The 19,731-nt window shown below is 41.6% G+C and overlaps 1 protein-coding gene across 1 annotated transcript in view; it reads right to left on the reverse strand.

The window, feature by feature from the left end:
* Positions 1 to 19,731, reverse strand: part of DNAH11 (dynein axonemal heavy chain 11) — a 424,128-nt gene that overhangs the window by 381,806 nt on the left and 22,591 nt on the right. Inside the window, exon 4 of the mRNA XM_073630040.1 lies at positions 9,479 to 9,672. Coding sequence (XP_073486141.1) covers positions 9,479 to 9,672 — 194 coding nt within the window. The remainder of the gene's footprint in view (positions 1 to 9,478; positions 9,673 to 19,731) is intronic.

The raw sequence follows: 19,731 nt of genomic DNA on the forward strand, positions 1-19,731 counted from the left end.
AACTTTGTTTGGGTACAGTGTTGCATGACCACGCAATTGTCATTCAAAGTGCGACAGCACTGAAAGCTGAAAATTGTCCTGAGCAGGAAGGGGCGAAAGTGCCCGGTATTGAAGTGGTTAACCAAGACAAGGCAAGAGACAGGTAGATACTAGGGATGCTTGAGGGGGATCTCTGACCTGTAGAGAGAGACTGCAGAGTTTTAATATTAAAGTGCAGGGACTACCTAATTGAGGACTTGGGACCAACAATAGTGTTGCAACAGAGATGAAGTATTGCATCACATTGGAGTCCTTCTCTAAGGAGACCTGGAAGTAATAGATATAGCCACGAGAGAATGCTGAGAGGTGTATGTGTATCTGGTCCAGAATCTTGGCATTGTTTAGAAGTAACGATGAACAAAGTGCAATTTTTATGAGAGATACTGGGAATTGTAAAACTCTATATCTGTTGGGTAAAGGAAAGTGAATGAGAATAATGCCCCGTACACACGGTCGGATTTTCCGATGGAAAATGTGCGATCGGAGCGTGTTGTCGGAAATTCCGACCGTGTGTGGGCTCCATCGGACATTTTCCATCGGATTTTCCGACACACAAAGTTGGAGAGCAGGAGATAAAATTTTCCGACAACAAAATCCGTTGTCGGAAATTCCGATCGTGTGTACACAAATCCGACGGACAAAGTGCCACGCATGCTCAGAATAAATAAAGAGATGAAAGCTATTGGCCACTGCCCCGTTTATAGTCCCGACGTACGTGTTTTAGAACGATCGGATTTTCCGACAACTTTGTGTGACCGTGTGTATGCAAGACAAGTTTGAGCCAACATCCGTCGGAAAAAATCCTAGGATTTTGTTGTTGGAATGTCCGAACAAAGTCCGACCGTGTGTACGGGGCATAATACTGTCAGTGAAGGAAGGATGGAAACCATGTATATGATTTTACTATGAAAAGGACTACAGTGCCTTGAACAAGTATTTATACCCCTTGATATTTTTCACATTTTGTCATGGTACTATTAGCTCAGTATTGAAATCATGCCCTGGAAGCTTCTTGTATACAGCAGAGCACCTTTACTTTCATGGAGGATATCTTTATCATGGGTTTACATCATGTGGACAGAAAAGAGGAAGCAGGAATATATATTGAGGATAGACAAGCACTTCCTCTCATTACATTGACATAAAATACAAGCTACAACACTGCACTCCCACCTGCTGAATAGAAAGGTATAATGCACACAGTACACAGTTTATAAAAGCAACTTTACATTACATGCTGTTGCTTTCCAACATCCCTTCTCAACAGCATGTGCTTTGTAAAATTACATTCAGCTTCTTTTGGATATAATTATGTTGTTCCTTCAAGAAAGGCTTGGTGAGTGCATCAGCAACCATATCCTCTGAAGTGCAGTATCGAATGTCAATAACACCTTGCTCTTGATTGTCGCTTAATAGGTGATACTTGACATTGATGTGTTTGGTCCTAGGATTGACCCTTTCTTATACATCCCTGGTTGTCTTCAAAATGGGAATTGGTTTTGAAATGTCTATCCCAATGTCCACAAAAAAAAGTTGACGAATCCATATCACTTCTTGACACGCGTCAAGTAGTGAGCTAGCTCCATGTTATTGCGCTTCCTGTATTTAATTGTGATCACATTTTCTCTGTGCCTGAACTGATCCTCATTGATGTAAGTGTTCTACCTTTTATAATAAACCCTCAGTTTATGGTTTTACACAATGTGGCGTCTTCTTTTTTTTATGAATGGTAGAGTTCAAGAATTTATCTGTTGATGAGATGATGTTGAAGTCAATCCTCTATGCTGTCCCCTGCGAGTGACTATATTCCCAGTTCTCATGCTTGTTTGACTCTTTGTTGGCATGGGGTCCACTTAGTCCAGTAAGAGCATTCATTCTCTCTGCTTGGAGGTGGATGCACAGTGTATGGTGAATCATATTGGCTGGTGGTCTACCTAGATGCTGAATACATCTCCAATTTACCCTGAACTGTTTTCAGCCATTGGAATATCTCACAGAGCATTGTTCAATCCATCATTCAAAAATGTAAAGAGTATGGCACAACTGCAAACCTATCAAGACATGGCCATCCACCTAAACTGGCACCCCAGGAAAGGAGAGCATTAATCAGAGAAGCAGCCAAGAGGCCCATGGTAACTCTGGAGGAGCTGCAGAGATCCAAATCTGGCCTTTAGGGAAGAGTGCCAAGAAAAAAGCCATTGTTAATAGATAGAAGTCTAGTTTGCAGTTTGCGAAAAGCCATGTGGGGGACACAGCAAACATGTGGAAGAAGGCGCTCTGGTCAGATAAGACCAAAATTGAACTGTTTAGCCTACACATGACCTGAAAACACCATCCCCACTGTGAAACACACTGGTGGTGGCAGCATCATGTTGTGGGGATGCTTTTCTTCAGCAGGGACAGGGAAGCTGGTCAGAGTTGATGGGAAGATGGATGGAGCCAAATAAAGGTCAATCATAGAAGAAAACCTGTTTGAGTCTGCAAAAGACTTGAAACTAGGGCAGAAGTACACCTTCCAGCAAGATAACAACCCTAAACATACAGCCAGAGCTACAGTGGAATGGCTTAGATCAAAGCATATTTATGTGTTAGAACTGCCCAGTCAAAGTCCGGACCTAAATCCAATTGAGAATCTGTGGCAAGACTTGAAAATTGCTGTTCACCGAAGCTCTCCATCCAATCTGACAGAGCTTGAGCTATTTTGCAAAGAAGAACGTGCAAAAATGTCATTTTCTTGATGTGCAAAGCTGGTAGAGACATACCCAAAAATATTTGCAGCTGTAATTGCAGCGAAAGGCAGTTCTACGAAGTATTGACTCAGGGGGGCCGAATACAAATGCATGCCACACTTTTCAGATATTTATTTGTAAAAAAAAAAAAAAATATTGAAAACCATTTATCATTTTCCTTCCACTTCACAATTATGTGCGACTTTGTGTTGGTCTATTACAAAAAATCCCAATAAAATACATTTACGTTTTTGGTTGTAACCTGACAAAATGTGGAAAATGTCAAGGGGTATGAATACTTTTTCAAGGCACTGCACATACAATATGTCTTCAGGTGGGAGGGGGCATGATATTTGAAGTGATCCTAGGGCTGAAGTGGTAAATTGCCCCAAAAAGACCTGCAGCGGGCAAAGGACTTGTTGCCAATTGGTTCCCCACAGCTGATCTATTGTTTATTACTGATTTATCATGCCTTTATCTGCACTGTGTCTCTAGGTGGAGGTGGAAATCTAGGTAAAGGCAGGGTTTTACAAGAACAGTAGTGACATCACAAAACCTCACAATAAACATCCTGTGACTAGCAGTCAGAGACAGCAGTGCCTTAAAGTACAACTAATGGCTCCTGTATGAGAAGTCTAAATCTAGTTATGTGATGTGCAAGCCTCATACTAGCAAAATCTCCCTTTACTTTTCCTGACAGAGTCAAATCCTCCTTTATTTCTGTCTCACATGCTCTCCTCCAAGACACTGCATGTCACAGTAGGAGGGTTTCAGCCACAGAGACAGTGATGGCAATCCAGATGCCAGTGGGCAGGACTAGATGTGGCTAGTGTAGATTAACAAGTTAGCAACAAGCTAGCGAATCAGCAGTGACAATACCAATAGCCACACCCCTTTTATTTGTTTTCATCCCAATGTGAGAGAGGCAACTATGCTCGGAAGTCAAGAGCAGTGTAGTATCATTGCCACACCACCGCCAGAAGCTGTACGAGGTGGACTTCACTGGCAGGATCAACGGGTATTTGTGGGACTTTGCAGGGGGTCTAACAGAAAACTGTTTAATGAAGTGCTGCAATACATCAGTGATGGTGAACCTTTTTGAGCACAAGTGCCCAAACTGAAACACAAAACCAATGTATTTATTTCACTGCAATTAAACCTGTACTTTCTGCACATCTCGGAGGACACAGCAGATCGGCACACTGCTGTCTCCTCTGAGGGCATTGCAGGGATTGTATGCTGACAGTCCACCACTAGGTAGGAAGATAGCAGGCATAGGTGGTTTAGGATTGTGCAGTATCAATCTGACAGTTTCCGAGGTTCAACAAACAAAAGGGAACTGGTGCAGTGGTTGTTGATGATTTACCCTTTTTTTTTTTTTTCAACCATCTGCATAAAGATAAATATGACAATCAGACAGAATCTCAAATTGACAGATCACAGATCACATATGGGCCAGTCCATCAGGTGATAGAAATGTTCTTAAAAGTCTATATGGTTATATATAAAAGTCCGTAGCTCAGGGCAAGCCTCAGGGGGAGCAGTCTCTAGTTAAAATGCAAGAGAGAAGGATATAGAATTGCCTCTAAGTGCAGACTGATTAAAAAGGGATTTATTAAACTCTTCAGCCCCGGAAGGTTTACCCTCCTTCACGACCAGGCAATTTTTTGCGATACGTCACTGCGTTACTTTAACTGACAATTGGGAGGTCGTGGGACGCTGTACCCAAATAAAATTGATGTCCTTTTTTTCCCACAAAAAGAGCTTTCTTTTGGTGGTATTTGAGTTTATTTTTTGCGCTATAAAACAAAAAAAGACCGACAATTAAAAGAAAAAACAAAAAACAATATTTTTTACTTTATGCTATAAAACATACCCAATAAAAAAAAAAAAATGTAAAAAATCTAATTTTGTAAAAAAAAAAAAAAAAAATCCCTATAAGCGTATATTGATTGGTTTGCGCAAAAGTTATAGCGTCTACAAACTATAGAATATATTTATGGAATTTTTATTTATTTATTTTTTTTTTTACTAGTGATGGTGGAGATCAGTGATTTTTAGCGGGACTGCAGCATTGCGGCGAACATATCGAGCACTAAATGACACTTTTTGGGGACAAGTGACATTACAGTGAGCCAAAAAAAATGCACTGTCACTGTACTGACACTGGCAGGGAAGGGGTAAACATCAGGGGCGATCAGAGGGTTAAGTGTGTTCCCTATGAGTGCTTTCTAACTGTGTGTGTGTGGGGGGGGGGGGGTGCTTTGTTTGGGGAAAAACAGAGACCCGTGTTTCTGCTTAGAAACACAAGATCTCCATCTTCCACTCTCACAGAACGCAGTTCTGCCTCTCCAGAAAACGTTCGGCGGTCCTGCCGGACATCGCACACGAACCAGACCCAGTGAACTACATCACATACAGGTACTTTATTTCAGGCAGGAATAATCTCTGCCGGGGGGTAGCAATCCAGCGACTTATCGCTTGTGTGCCCATAGAGGGCACAGTGTGCCAGCGGTTCGCCATCGCATGCATATACACACATACACACACACATACACAGTATCTCACAAGAGTGAGTACAACCCTCACATTTTTGTAAATATTTTATTATATCTTTTCATGTGTCAACACTGAAGAAATGACACTTTGCTACAATATAAAGCAGTGAGTGTACAGCTTGTATAACAGTGTAAACAGCTGTCCCCTCAAAATAACTCAACACACAGCCATTAATGTCTAAACCGCTGGCAACAAAAGTGAGTATACCCCTAAGTGAAAATGTCCAAGTTGGGCCCAAAGTGTCAATATTTTGTGTGGCCATCATTATTTTACAGCACTGCCTTTACCAGAGCTTCACAGGTTGCCACTGGTGTCCTCTTCCACTCCTCCATGACGACATCACGGAGCTGGTGGATGTTAGAGACATGTTTTGCCAGTGCATCACCTTTACCCTCAGCTTCTTTAGCAAGGTAGTGGTCGTCTTGGAGGTGTGTTTGGGGTCGTCATCACGTTGGAATACTGCCCTGCGGCCCAGTCAAAGAAGGGAGAGGATCATGCTCTGCTTCAGTATGTAACAGTACATGTTGGCATTCATGGTTCCCTCAATGAACTGTAGCTCCCCAGTGCCGGCAGCACTAATGCAGCCCCAGACCATGATACTCCCACCATCATGCTTGACTGTAGGCAAGACACACTTGTCTTTGTACTCCTCACCTGGTTGTCACCACACATGCTTGACACCATCTGAACCAAATAAGTTTATCTTGGTCTGATCAGACCACAGGACATGGTTCCAGTAATCCATGTCCGTAGTCTGCTTGTCTTCAGCAAACGGTTTGCGGGCTTTCTTGTGCATCATGTGCACGTGCACTCAACTTCTTTGGCCGACCATGGCAAGGCCTGTTCTGAGTGGAACCTGTCCTGTTAAACTGCTGTATGGTCTTGGCCACCATGCTGCAGCTCAGTTTCAGGGTCTTGGCAATCTTCTTATAGCCTAGGCTATCTTTATGTAGAGCAACAATTCTTTTTTTTTTTTACATCCTCAGAGAGTTCTTTGCCATGAGGTGCCATGTTGAACCAGTATGAAAGAGTGAGAGCGATAACACCAAATTTAACACACCTGCTCCCCATTCACACCTGAGACCTTGTAATATTAACGAGTCACGTGGCACCGGGGAGGGAAAATGGCTAATTGGGCCCAATTTGGACATTTTTCTTTAGGGGTATACTTACTTTTGTTGCCAGCGGTTTAGACATTAATGGCTGTGTGTCGATTTATTTTGAGGGGATGGCAAATTTACAGTTATACAAATATTATATATATATATATATATATATATATATATATATATATATATATATATATATATATATATATATATATATATATATATAATCTTGAGAATTCTGAAAAACCCCAACTGAATTAGACATACACAATTGCCTTTTTCACTATTTTTGCCATTCTTGTAAGACAGTGCTACTAATCTCCTCAAACATATTACAGCCACTTCCTATCTACATGTACTCGCTCCAGCATTGACTGCACATCATTGCTCAGGATCAGCTTCTTGACCATACCTGTGTTATGGGTGTCGGTGCAGTTGTATTTAATCTCCTGAAAGGGTGTGTGTAATGGAGGAGCAATGCAGGCGCAGAACAAATTGTCACCCCATAAAAAGAGGTACCAGAATATCAGTTATTCTTTTACTGAAAGCTGTATATTTAAAAATATTGATAAAACATTTACAATTACATTAACCACTTGCCGACCAGCCTCCGTTGTTATACGGCTGTACGTCGGCTCACACAGGCGCAGTTGCGGGTGGGCACGTGCCGCCGTCATGCACTCGGGCCTGCTGCGGGAGTATGCCTGCGGGTCAGGCGGACTCAATGTCTGCGGGCAACCCGCGATCGCCTAGAACAGAGGCAGAACGGGGATCTGCCAGTGTAAACAAGCGGATCCCCGTTCTGACAGAGGACATGTCAGAGACCTTCTGTTCCTAGTGATCAGGAACAGCGATCTCTGTCATGTCCCTAGCAGCAGACCCCCCCTACAGTTAGAACACACCTAGGGAACACACTTACTTACATTGATCAGTGCATTTTTTAGCACTGATCAATGTAATAATGTCACCGGTCACCAAAAAGTGTCATTTGGGGTCAGATTTGTCCGCTGCAATCTCGCAGTCCTGCTAAAAATCGCAGCTTGCCTCCATTACTAGTAAAAACAATACAGGCAGTCCCCGAGTTATGAACACCCAAGTTATGAACAACTCCTACTTACGAACGGCCTCAAATGCCGGCCACTTGTGCTCCACGCTGGTCCTGGATACCTCCGGACACGTCCCATACTGCAGTACTACATGTACTGCATGACCAGAAGAACATAACAAGTGCCCGGAACATCCCACATCCATACACAGGCAGACGTTACACTTACGAATGCAGTGTTGCGACTTACGAACAAACCTACAGTCCCTATTGTGTTTATAACTCGGGGACTTCCTGTAACAAGAAATAAAAGTCCCTAAATTTATCCCATAGTTTGTAGACGCTATAACTTTTGCGCAAACCAATCAATATATGCCTATTGTGATTTTTTTTTTACCAAAAATTTGTAGACAAACGTATATCGGCCTAAACTGATGAATAAGTGTGGGGTTTTTGTCGCTCTGTTTGTTTATATCGCAAAAAAACAAAAACGCAGAGGTGATCAAATACCAGCAAAAGAAAGCTCTATCTGTGAGAAAAAAAGGACATCAATTTTGTATGGGTAAAACGTTGCATGACCATGCAATTGTCAGTTAAAGCAACACAGTGCCGTATTGCAAAAAAATGGCCTGGTCATTAACCTCCCTGACGGTTTTCCCGAGTGTGGCTCGGGGTTAAATTTCAGTCAATTAGCGGTAACCCCGAGCCACACTTGGGATTACATTGCAGGATCCTGGTGCGGCGTTACTTACCTTGTCCCCAGGATCCTGCGATGTCCCCCGCTGTGTCTGCGGGCTCTGTCCTCCTCCGAAGCCTCTCCGTGCCAGGCTCCGTTCCCTGCGAGCTTCGCGACACACGGGGGCGGAGCCTGGCGGCAAATTCAAAAAATATAAACACCATAACACATACAGTACTGTAATCTTACAGATTACAGTACTGTATGAAATTATTTCACATCCCTTTTGTCCCCAGTGCTTTGGCTCATGCCCTACATGCAGTTTTATGTTATATATACTGTTCTTTCTGCCTGGAAACTGGAGATTGTCCATAGCAACCAAAAAGTGTCCCTTTACATCAAAAGTGGCTTTAGACCATCTAGAAAACAGCGATAGTAAATTAGAACACTTGCAGAATTGAGCGATAGTGAATCGTGTTATATTATAATTTATGTTTTTGTGTTTCAAACTTCATCATACCCGGGATATCTACTAGACTCTTGTTTGGACAGATTTAAGTGTGCTATAGTTAAGAATTACAGACCTACAATATAAAACGCCAAATTTCCATGCAAAATAATGGTACCACTTTCAGCACCTAAAATCCGAAATAATCATACCGCCAGAGAGGTTAAGGGGGCAAATCCTTCCGGTCCTGTTCTGCTTCTTAACATATATATTGTATGTTTTTGTGTTCTCTAGGCAATACCTCAAATATACCGTAGTTAGAAAGCTTAGTTAAACCAACAACAGTAGTTTGGTCCTTTAAATCAACGCAGAGGATGAAGGGGTTTCTCAACAATAGTAATGTCTTAAAGTTGTTGTAAAGGCAGAAGGTTTTTTTATCTTAATGCAATCTATGCATTAGGATAAAAAGCCTTCTGTGTGCAGCAGCTGCCCCAGCATCCCTTAATACTTACCTGAGGTCCCTCTAGCTCCAGCGATGTTGTAGGAATGTCTCGGCCATCCGAGACTCCCCTCCTCATTGGCTGAGACAGCAGTTGGCTACCATTGGCTACCGCTACTGTCAACCGAAGTCAGTCAAGCCAATGAGAATAGAAAGGGGGCGTGGTGAGGCTACAGCTGTGTCTGAATAGAGGAGGGGCCAGGAGAGAGAAGAGGGACCCGAGAAGAGGAAATTCTGGGCACAAATCCACTGCAACAGAGCAGGTAAGTATAACATGTTTGTTATTTTTAATTTAAAACAAAGACGAGACTTTAAAATCACTTTAATGGAGGACAAAACATGACTCTAATCAAAAATAGAAAATATTATCTTACTTTTTCATTGGACTCAGCTGGTTTAATTCTTTTGTGGCAATTTTGCTAGGTAGAGGCAAGATGGTTTTTCCAGACAGAAGTCCTTTCACTATGAGTATTTTGTTCTTCAGAGTCTCCACGTGAAGCTCTATGTCTTGTGAAATGACACTGGCTGGGGCCTTGGGATGCTTCTGGGAAAGGGCAGGCACCAAAACCTGATGGAAAAACGGCATGAGTTATACAACCAAACTTCTTCTAGAGCAGAAGCACTTCCAGATATTTTTTGTTTTTTTCATATACAAATACAGAGGATAAATATCCCTAGCAAGGACGCTAAAAGCGTTAAAAACCTGACAGGGATTCTAACCCTTCCTTACACTTCCAAAAAAAAAATATATTTTTTTTTAAATTGCTTTTAGACATACTTTAACTTCCAGCCCTTAAAGAAAGGATACTGTAACTAATTAGATCTCAAACTTAATCATGAACATGGAGTCAATCTGAATTGTTTTGGATCATTTTATCATATCTATTTGACCCTTTTCTGTGTTGCCATTAAAGCAATTCTAGACAACAAATAGAATTGTTATTAAACCTCAATTAGGCCTCGTGTACACTGCACCTGTGAAACGGACGTTTAGAAGCAGTTGGGCATTTTTTTCAGCAGCCCCTGAACTCTCCTCTATCTTATACTGTCTATAAGTGCGGCATATTCATGCCTCCTCATCAGTGCCACTTAATCAGTGCCCATAAGTGTCGCCTCATCGGTGCCCATAAGTGCCACCTCATCAGTGCCCATCAGTGCCGCCTGATCAGCGCCCATCAGTGAAGGAGAAAAATTACTTATTTACAAAATTTACTGACAGAAACTAAGAAAAACTTTTTTTTCCAAAATTTGCAGTCTTTTTTTTTATAGGAAAAGATAAAAAAAAACCCAGAAGGGATTCAAAAGAAAGCTCTATTTGTGTGAAGAAAATGTTTGTCATGTTTGTCATTCAAAGTGTGAGAGCGCTGAGAGCTGAAAAATGGCCTGGGCAGGAAGGGGGTGTAAGTGCCCTGTATTGAAGTAGTTAAAAAGAGTAAATACAGTTCACTGATAATAAATGGCTTCAGCCAAACACTAACCACGAGTGAAAAAATGTTTGTGTCATTGTTTATATACTCCAAATGCTTATAACCGCATGCAAACGCTGTACCTTACATTTATGTGCGTTTGTGTTCATAAAACTTTTTAAAGGGGAAAACATTTGATGGTACAAGAGTCGAATCGCATGGGTATGCACACCTATGTGATCCGATTCCAGTGTGGACCAAAAAAAAGGTCCTGCACCATTTTGGTGTGAATGAGATGCAATTTCAGCCAGTGTGTATGGCTGAATTTGCATCGCACAGACATCGCATGTGATGCACATAACAATGCGGTGCGAATCACATGCGATGTCTGATCACACCAGTGTGAACCCAGTCTTAAAACTAGAGTTTAGCACTACCAACTATAGCTCCACATGAAACAAAAAAAAAAAAATGATTAAAGCTATACTGCAAAATACAAACTTTGTCACTCTCTGTCACAGGAGAAAAGTGGCCAGAAAGCGTACTTTTTAATTTTTTGTTATTTTTTTGTTTATTTTATAGGTAACAAAAAGCCATTTGACTGCCTGGCATCTATTCTGGATAATAATTTTTATCTAATGCAAAGACTTTATCAAACTAACCAGCTTACTCAATAAGGCAGTGTAAAAAGCAATGGTATTATATAAATTGCTGCAACCCTTAGCAACCAGTCAGAACCAGTGTTAATTTTGGCAGCAAATTTTGATTTTGTTTTAGTGTTATGCCGCGTACACACGATCGGACATTCCGACAACAAAATCCATCTTTTTTTTCTGACAGATGTTGGCTCAAGCTTGTCTTGCATACACACACGGTCACACAAATCTTGTCGGAAATTCCAAACGCCAAGAACGCAGTGACCTACAACACGTATGACGAGCCAAGAAAAATGAAGTTCAATAGCCAGTGCGGCTCTTCTGCTTGATTCCGAGCAGGCGTGGAACTTTGTGCGTCAGAAATTTGTACACGCGATCAGAATTTCCGACAATGGATTTTGTTGTTGGAAAATTTGAGATCCAGACCTCAAATTTTGTTTGTCGGAAATTCTGCCAAAAAATGTCCGACGGAGCCTACAAACGGTCGGAATTTCCGACAACAAGCTCCCATCGAACATATGTTGTTGGAAATTCTGACCGTGTGTACACGGCATTAGTCTTAGGACTAAAATGGCATTTTAGTTTTAGTCCCATTTTAGTCTTCTGCAATTGTTTTAGTTTTAGTCGTATTTAGTCGACTAAATCTCCAGTACATTTGAGTCGACTAAAATGTCCTACGTTTTAGTCGACTAAAATCTAATGGGTGTAATTAAATTGTAATGTATTAGTTAACATTTCTCTACAATTTCCAAAATTATATACTGCTGGAGTGAAAAATCTAATGTTATTAATTATAGTATTGCGGTATGGACATGCACTACAGACCAGTGTTAATTTTGAAGTAAAATTTCAATTTAGTTTTAGTTTTATGCCGCGTACACACGATCGGACATTTCGACAACAAAATCCATGTTTTTTTTCCCGACGGATGTTGGCTCAAACTTGTCTTGCATACACACGGTCACACAAATCTTGTCCGAAATTCCGAACGTCAAGAATGCAGTGACGTACAACACGTACGACGAGCCGAGAGAAATAAAGTTCAATAGCTAGTGCGTCTCTTCTGCTTGATTCCGAGCATGCGTGGAACTTTGTGCGTCGGAATTGTGTACACATTATCGGAATTTACGACAACGGATTTTGTTGTTGGAAAATTTGAGATCCAGATCTCAAATTTTGTTTGTCGGAAATTCCGACGGAAAATGTCCAATGGAGCCTACACACGATCGGAATTTCAACAAGCTCCGATTGAACATTTCCCGTCGGAAAATCCGACCGTGTGTATGCGGCATTAGTCTTTTGACTAAAACGGCATTTTAGTTTTAGTCCCATTTTAGTCATCTCAGTTGTTTTAGTTTTAGTCGTATTTTAGTCAACTAAAATAATATTCATTTAGTCAACTAAAATGTTTTAGTCGTTTTAGTTGACTAAATGAACACTGGTCAGAAATCATCTTTAGAAAAAAAAAGTAATCTGAAACCCAGTTGTTATTAGTAGTGATAGTTTGTACATTATCACTAATCCTCTCATTTCCCAAGATAATAACCTTTAACAAATTTAACAATAGAGTGCATTCAGACAAAACACAGCAACACACAGCAACAAGATTTTATCTTTTGTTAGTCTGATTACAGTAAAATCTGACTGTTTACTGCACTTTGCAGATAGTGTCACTCATTAAATGAAAGGAGGAGATTTTAATAGTCACATGGCTAATCCTATAAGTGGCCATTATGAAGTTCACTGTGGAATCCAATAAAAAACTGGAATCTAGAGGCTTTTGGTCTGTCCAATTAGGCTTCATTCACACAGGTCGATCGGACATTTTCCATCAGAATTTCCGAAAAACAAAATTTGAGATCTGGATCTCAAATTTTCCGACAACAAAATCTGTTCTCGTAAATTCCGATCGTGTGTACACAATTCCGACGCACAAAGTTCCACGCATGCTCGGAATCAAGCCTGCGTGGAACTTTGTGTGACCGTGTGTATGCAAGACAAGTTTGAGCCAACATCCGTCGGAAAAAAAACATGGATTTTGTTGTCGGAATGTGTGATCGTGTGTACGCGCCATTACTCTGCACTGTGACAGCATGTTGAAGTTGTATATAGTAAAACTGCATTGAAGTAAGTAGATTGTACTCTGCAGAGCCGCAAAGGTCCGACGCATCCCATTCTTGAATATCTGCTTAAGGTGTGTAATGCTTGGCTAATGCAGCTTGGCTAATTCAGTATAAGTGGCGTTTAGCCAAATAGAACTGTAGTCACTGTAGCCATCCGCCCTCTGAAGGTATTTGGATTTGTTCCACACCTTCTGCATGAGACTATAGGTCGGTTATTTTTTATGTGGCTTTGTAAAGGCCTGAGCCTCCAAAGCCATTGGAATGGGTCCTCTACGCACAGTATGAAGCATTACCGCCTGTGAAGAAATATACCTCTTGTGCCCTGCTTCCCCGTCAGCCCTGAAAGTACCAATGAGGTGTTGCAGTTGTGCTGCCAGGTAGTATAACCAGGGGTTGGGCAAAGCCAACCCACTGTCATCCTTGGGTCTCTGTAGGTGTTCTAACTTCATCCTGGGGGGGTTTATCATTCCATATAATGGTACGGAAGATAGTATTCACTATTCTGAAAATCTTCAAAGGTATAACCACTGGGGCATTGTGGAGGAAATAAAGAAGTTGTGGCACGAGTATCATCTTAATCAAGTTTATTTTCCCTGCCACCGATAGGCGAAGGGCATTCCACGTTTTAACCTCATCTCTAAAACTTTGAAGGAAAGGGGAAATATTTAGATGGCTAAAATCCTGCGGGTTCAAGGTAACCTGAATCCCCAAATATTTGAAGGATGTAGTAATGGGTATTGGGCACACAGAGGCCACCGGTTGTAAGGCATCACCATCCAGCAGCAATAAGGCCTATTTTGACCAGTTTATTCTCAGTCCTTGAAGTCACCAAATTTTATTATAGTTGCCATAGACTCCTGCAAGGAAACATCCGTGTCACCCAACATGAGCAGCGGGTCATCGGCATATAACATCACCTTTTCCTGCAGAGTGCCATAGCAAAAGCCCACAATTTGTGAATTAGCCCTAATCCCCAATGGCCAACAGTTCAATAGCCAATACAAAAAGAAGAGGGGACAATAGGCATCCCTGCCTAGTCCCCCTTCTTAATGCAAAAGTATGGGACAGATTGCCAAAGGCTCGAATAGCAGCCTGTGGTTGATTGTAAAGAAGGCGCATCCACAATATATATGTAGGACCGAACCTGAATTTCCCCAATACTGCCCACAAGTAGTTCCAGTCAGTGCTGTCAAACGCCTTTGTGGCATCTAGTGATAGCAGAGCCCTGCTACCAGCATTGTCCACTGCAGACTGTATATTCAGGAATAAACGTCTTAGGTTAATGGCTGTTGATTTATTAGGCATGCAACCAGCCTGATCATCATGTACGAAAGAGGTGATAACTCCATTCAGCTGAATTGCTAACACTTTTGCCAGTATCTTGATGTCACTCTGCAGCAACGAAATAGGTCGGTAAGAACCCGGGTCTACAGGATCCTTTCCTGGCTTGAGAAGCAGAATGATGTTTACTTTTGACATGGAGGGTGGAATAGCTCCACACTCCAGGGACTGATTGAAAAGTTTTAGCAAACGTGGTAGCAAAACTCCAGAATATTGTTTATATATTTCTATGTGGATCCGCCTGCTGTATCCATTAAACCAAGCACCGTATCGTTTTACTTTTAGGCCAAAAAGTAAAATTTTGGTCTCATCTGACCAGAGCACCTTCTTCCACATGTTTGCTGTGTCCCCCACATGGCTTCTGGCAAACTGGAAATGGGACTTCTTATGGCTTTCTTTCAACAATGGTTTTCTTCTTGCCACTCTTCCATAAAGGCCAGATTTGTGGAGTGCACGACTAAGACCCCTTTCACACTGGAGGCGTTTTTCAGGCGCTGCAGTGCTAAAAATAGCGCCTGCATAGCGTCTGAAAAAAGCCTCAGCTGCAAACCCAGTGTGAAAGCCTGCAAGCTTTCACACTGGGGTGCTGCACTGGCAGGGCATCACAAAAAGTCCTGCCAGCAGCTTCTTTGCAGTGGTGTAGGAGTGCTGAATACACCGCTCCTACACTGCTCCTCCACTGCTCCAGCCCATTTAAAACAATGGGGCAGCGCCGCTGTAGCAGCGTTTTGCAGGCGGATCTAACCCTTTTTCGGCCGCTAGCGGGGGAATCGCCGACACTCGGGTGCTTTCAGTGTGAAACCACTCTAATAGTTGTCCGGTGGACAGATTCTCCCATTTGAGTTGTGGATCTCTGCAGCTCCTCCAGAGTTACCATGGGCCTCTTGATTGTCTCTCTGATTAATGCTCTCCTTGCCCGGCCTATCAATTTAGGTGGACGGCCATGTCTTGGCAGATTTGCAGTTGTGCCTCTTTCCATTTTCGGATGATGGATTGAACAGTGTTCCGTGAGATAGCTTGGGATATTTTTTTATAACCTAACCCTGCTTTAAAATTCTCCACAACTTTATCCCTGACCTGTTTGGTGTGTTCCTTGGCCTTCATAATGCTGTTTGTACACTAAGGTTTCCTAACAAACCTCTGAGGGCTTCACAGAAGAGCTGTATTTATACTGAGATCAAATTACACACAGGCTTTATTTACTAAATTAGGTGACTTCTGAAGACAATTGGTTCCACTAGATTTTAGTTAGGGGTTTCAGAGTAAAGGGGCCTGAATACAAATGCACGCCACACATTTCAGATATTTATTTGTAAAAAAATTTGAAAATAATTTATCATTTTCCTTCCACTTCACAATTATGTGCCACTTTGTGTTGGTCTATCACATAAAATCCCAATACAATAAAATACATTTATGTTTTAGGTTGTAACATGACAACATGTGTAAAATTTCAAGGGGTATGAATACTTTTTCAAGGCACTGTACATGCATTCATATTAGAGTTGCACAGATCCGATACTAAGCATTTGCACGAGTATCGCCGATACTTGAAACTGATACCTTCAGGTCGGCTCTTTCATCCGTCAGTGCGATTCTCCCCACTGACAGATGAAATGTATACAGAAGAATGCAGGCATTCATTAGTTGTTAAGGAGCGGGGCCACCGCGTCCTTAACAACCAATGACGTTTCAGCTGTCAGTGGGGATTTCCCTTCCCCGCAGTGGACTCGCCCCAGATCTGCCCCCTCCTGCCCCAGCTCCGCCCCTCCCCCTTAGCTTTTTGTGTCCTCTGGCAATGTGCTCCTCCCCGGGCGGCTGCGGGGGTGACAGATCCGCCTGCCTGGTGAGTAGTGTGTCCTGCATAGAGCCAGGCTTTGCTGCTGCAGAACTTCTTGGAGGGGGAGGGCAAGTCTGCTGGGTGTTGTAGGGCAGTGATTGGGTTCCCAAATACCCCCCTTCCCCTCTCCCCTCTCTGCCCAAAACAATAACCCCCTCCCCTCCACCCTAAACAATCACCCCCCTCCTCAGTCTCCGCCCAAAACAATACCCCCCCTCTCCACCCTAAACAATAACACCCCTCCTCCCTCTACGCCCAAAACAATAACCCCCCTTCCTGCCCCTCCACCCTAAACAATAACCCCCCTCCACCAAAAAAAAGTTAAAGTTATAAAAATGTAAATAAAAACATTTTTTTTAAAAATGTAAAAATAGGTATCGGTAATGGCGAGTACTTGAGTAAAAGTATCGGTACTCGTACACAGTCTTAAAAAACTGGTATCGGTGCAATCCTAGGTGATATGCGTAAGTGCGTAAAGTGCATGTTCTTAGACGCAGATTTTTGGATTGGGTGTTACAGATCTGAAAACGGCTCATGCTTACACACCTGTGTGAATGGTTCAAATGAAAACAATGTAGCTATTTATGTTTTTTAAATAGCATAAGCCAGTTAAGCTTTTCTAAATTTTACATTGAAAATTAGAGGGTGTGCAATCATTTTACAGCACACAATTCGTGTCAATCATGAAAATGAGGGATTGTGGTATATCCAGCTCATTCGCAGATGCAAAGTAATGTGCGATTTCACCACCATAGCAACCAATAATGTGCTTACTGGCTTTTGAATTTATGTCTAATGGCTTCCAAGGGTCAATAGGAGTATTTGGATAAGCCAGCCCCCTCATTACAAAAGGTTGCGTTCCCAACAGCCTACTGACAATGTGATAGGGAACGTATAGGAAGTGCAGCTAATAAAGTTCATCGGGACAGATGTTCTAATAAAGAAGGGAAGAGGCCAATGGACTCTGAAACAAGACTGAAAGAGTAGAAACATGACATAAGATAGTTTTTTTCTTTGTCAATTCTTGAGGCCCTCAATAGCCAAGATAGTACAAATACCACTTTTTATAAAGTAGACAGTCCAAAGTATGTAGTAAGTTGAAGTTGTAATTCTTTGTAACAATGTTTTGGAATATGAAAAAATGTAATATATATATATATATATATATATATATATATATATATATATATATATATATATATATATATTTTTTTTTTTTTTTTTTTGGGTGTTTTTTTTTTGCACAAAGTTGCCATTTTACCAAATTATTTTCTCACACACTACATAGGCATAATTAAAATGACACATCAAAACACATTCTGCTATGCATTCCAAGTATAGTATTAAGTCAGCCCATGTACAAATCATTAGTAAGACCTCATCTGGAATATGCAGTTCAGTTTTGGGCACCAATTTACAAAATGGATATCGGGGAACTGGAAAAAGTACAGAGAAGGGCAACAAGACTGATAACAGGCATGGAGGAGCTCAGCTATGAGGAAAGATTAGAGGAACTAAATTTATTTTTTCGTGAGAAGAGGAGATTAAGGGGGGATATGATCAACATACATAAATACATAAGTGGTCCATATAGTGAACTTGGGAGTTATTCACTTTAACCACTTCAATACTAGGCATTTTCACCCCCTTCCTGCCCAGGCCAATTTTCAGCTTTCAGCGCTTTCACGCTTTGAATGACAATTGCGAGGTCATACAACACTGTACCCATATGACATTTTGAAGATTTTTTTTCCCACAAATAGAGCTTTCATTTGGTGGTATTTGATATCCTCTGCATTTTTTATTTTTTGCGCTACAAACAAAAAAAGACCAACAATTTTGAAAAACAACACAATATTTTTTACTTTTTGCTATAATAAATATCCCAATTTAAAAAAAAAAATAAATAAAAAATACATATTTCTTCCTCGGCTTAGGCCAAGATGTATTCTTCTACATATTTTTGGTAAAAAAAAAAAAAAAAATTTAGCAATAAGCGTATATTGATTGGTTTGCGCAAAAGTTATAGCACCTACAAAATAGGGGATAAATTTATGGCATTTTTTTTTTTTTTTATAGTAATGGCAGCAATCTGTGATTTTTGTCAGGACTGCGATATTGTGGAAGACAGATCGGACAGTTTTGACACTATTTTGGGACCATTCACATTTATACAGCGATCAGTGCTATAAAAATGCACTGATTGCTGTATAAATGTCACTGGCAGGGAAGGGATTAACACTAGGGGGCGATCAAGGGGTTAAATGTGTTACCTAGGGAGTGATTTTAACTGTGGGGGGAGGGGACTGACTGGGGGAGGTGACCGATCGGTGCTCCTCTGTACTGGGAACACACGATCGGTCTCCTCTCCCCTGACAGGACGTGGATCTGTGTATTTACACACACAGATCCACGTCCCTGCTCCATGACCGGCAATCGCGGGTGCCTGACGGACATCGTGGCCGCCAGGGACACGCATCAGCTTCCGAGTGACACGGCGAGTGCACGTCTGCCTAGCAGCAGGGAAGCCAAGAACGTCATATGACGGCCCCCCAGGATGAGAGAGCCACCTTGCAGCCGTTATTTGACTATACGCGGGATAGGAAGAGGTTAAGGTCATCACAGAGGGCAAGGGGGCACTCTTTACGTCTAGAGGAAAAGAGATTTATTCTCCAAACACGGAAAGGTTTCTTCACAGTAAGAGCTGTGAAAATGTGGAATAGACGCCCTCAAAAGCTTGTTCTGTCCAGCTCAGTAGATTGCTTTAAAAAAAGGCCTGAAGTCTTTCCTAATACACAATATAACTGGATACTAACATTTATAGGTAAAGTTGATCCAGGGAATATCCGATTGTCCTTTGGGGAATCAGGAAGGATTTTTTTTTCCCCTTCTGGAGCAAATTGGATCATGCTTTGCTGGGGTTTTTTGCCTAACTCTGGATCAACTGTGGGTATAGGATTGTATGATTTATTTATTTTTTTAGCATTTTTTTTTCCTCTTTTATTGGTTGAACTGGATGGTATTTTTTCAACCATACTAACTATGTAACTTGTGTGGCGGTGATCAGGGACAATATTAGTGATGTGGCGGTGATTAGGCACACTGAGTGGATGACAGGGTTTAGGGACAATGAAGCTGTTCATAGATGGTTTGAATCTTGGCCAGTTCAGCAGGGACGGGCCGAGATTTGAACCATGTATGGGCAGGCTGAGTGTACCCAAGTTGATTGATTAACTTAGGTACAACCAGCATGTCGGATTT

The sequence above is a fragment of the Aquarana catesbeiana genome, linkage group LG05, assembly GCF_042186555.1.
Source record: "Aquarana catesbeiana isolate 2022-GZ linkage group LG05, ASM4218655v1, whole genome shotgun sequence".
NCBI lineage: Eukaryota > Metazoa > Chordata > Amphibia > Anura > Ranidae > Aquarana > Aquarana catesbeiana.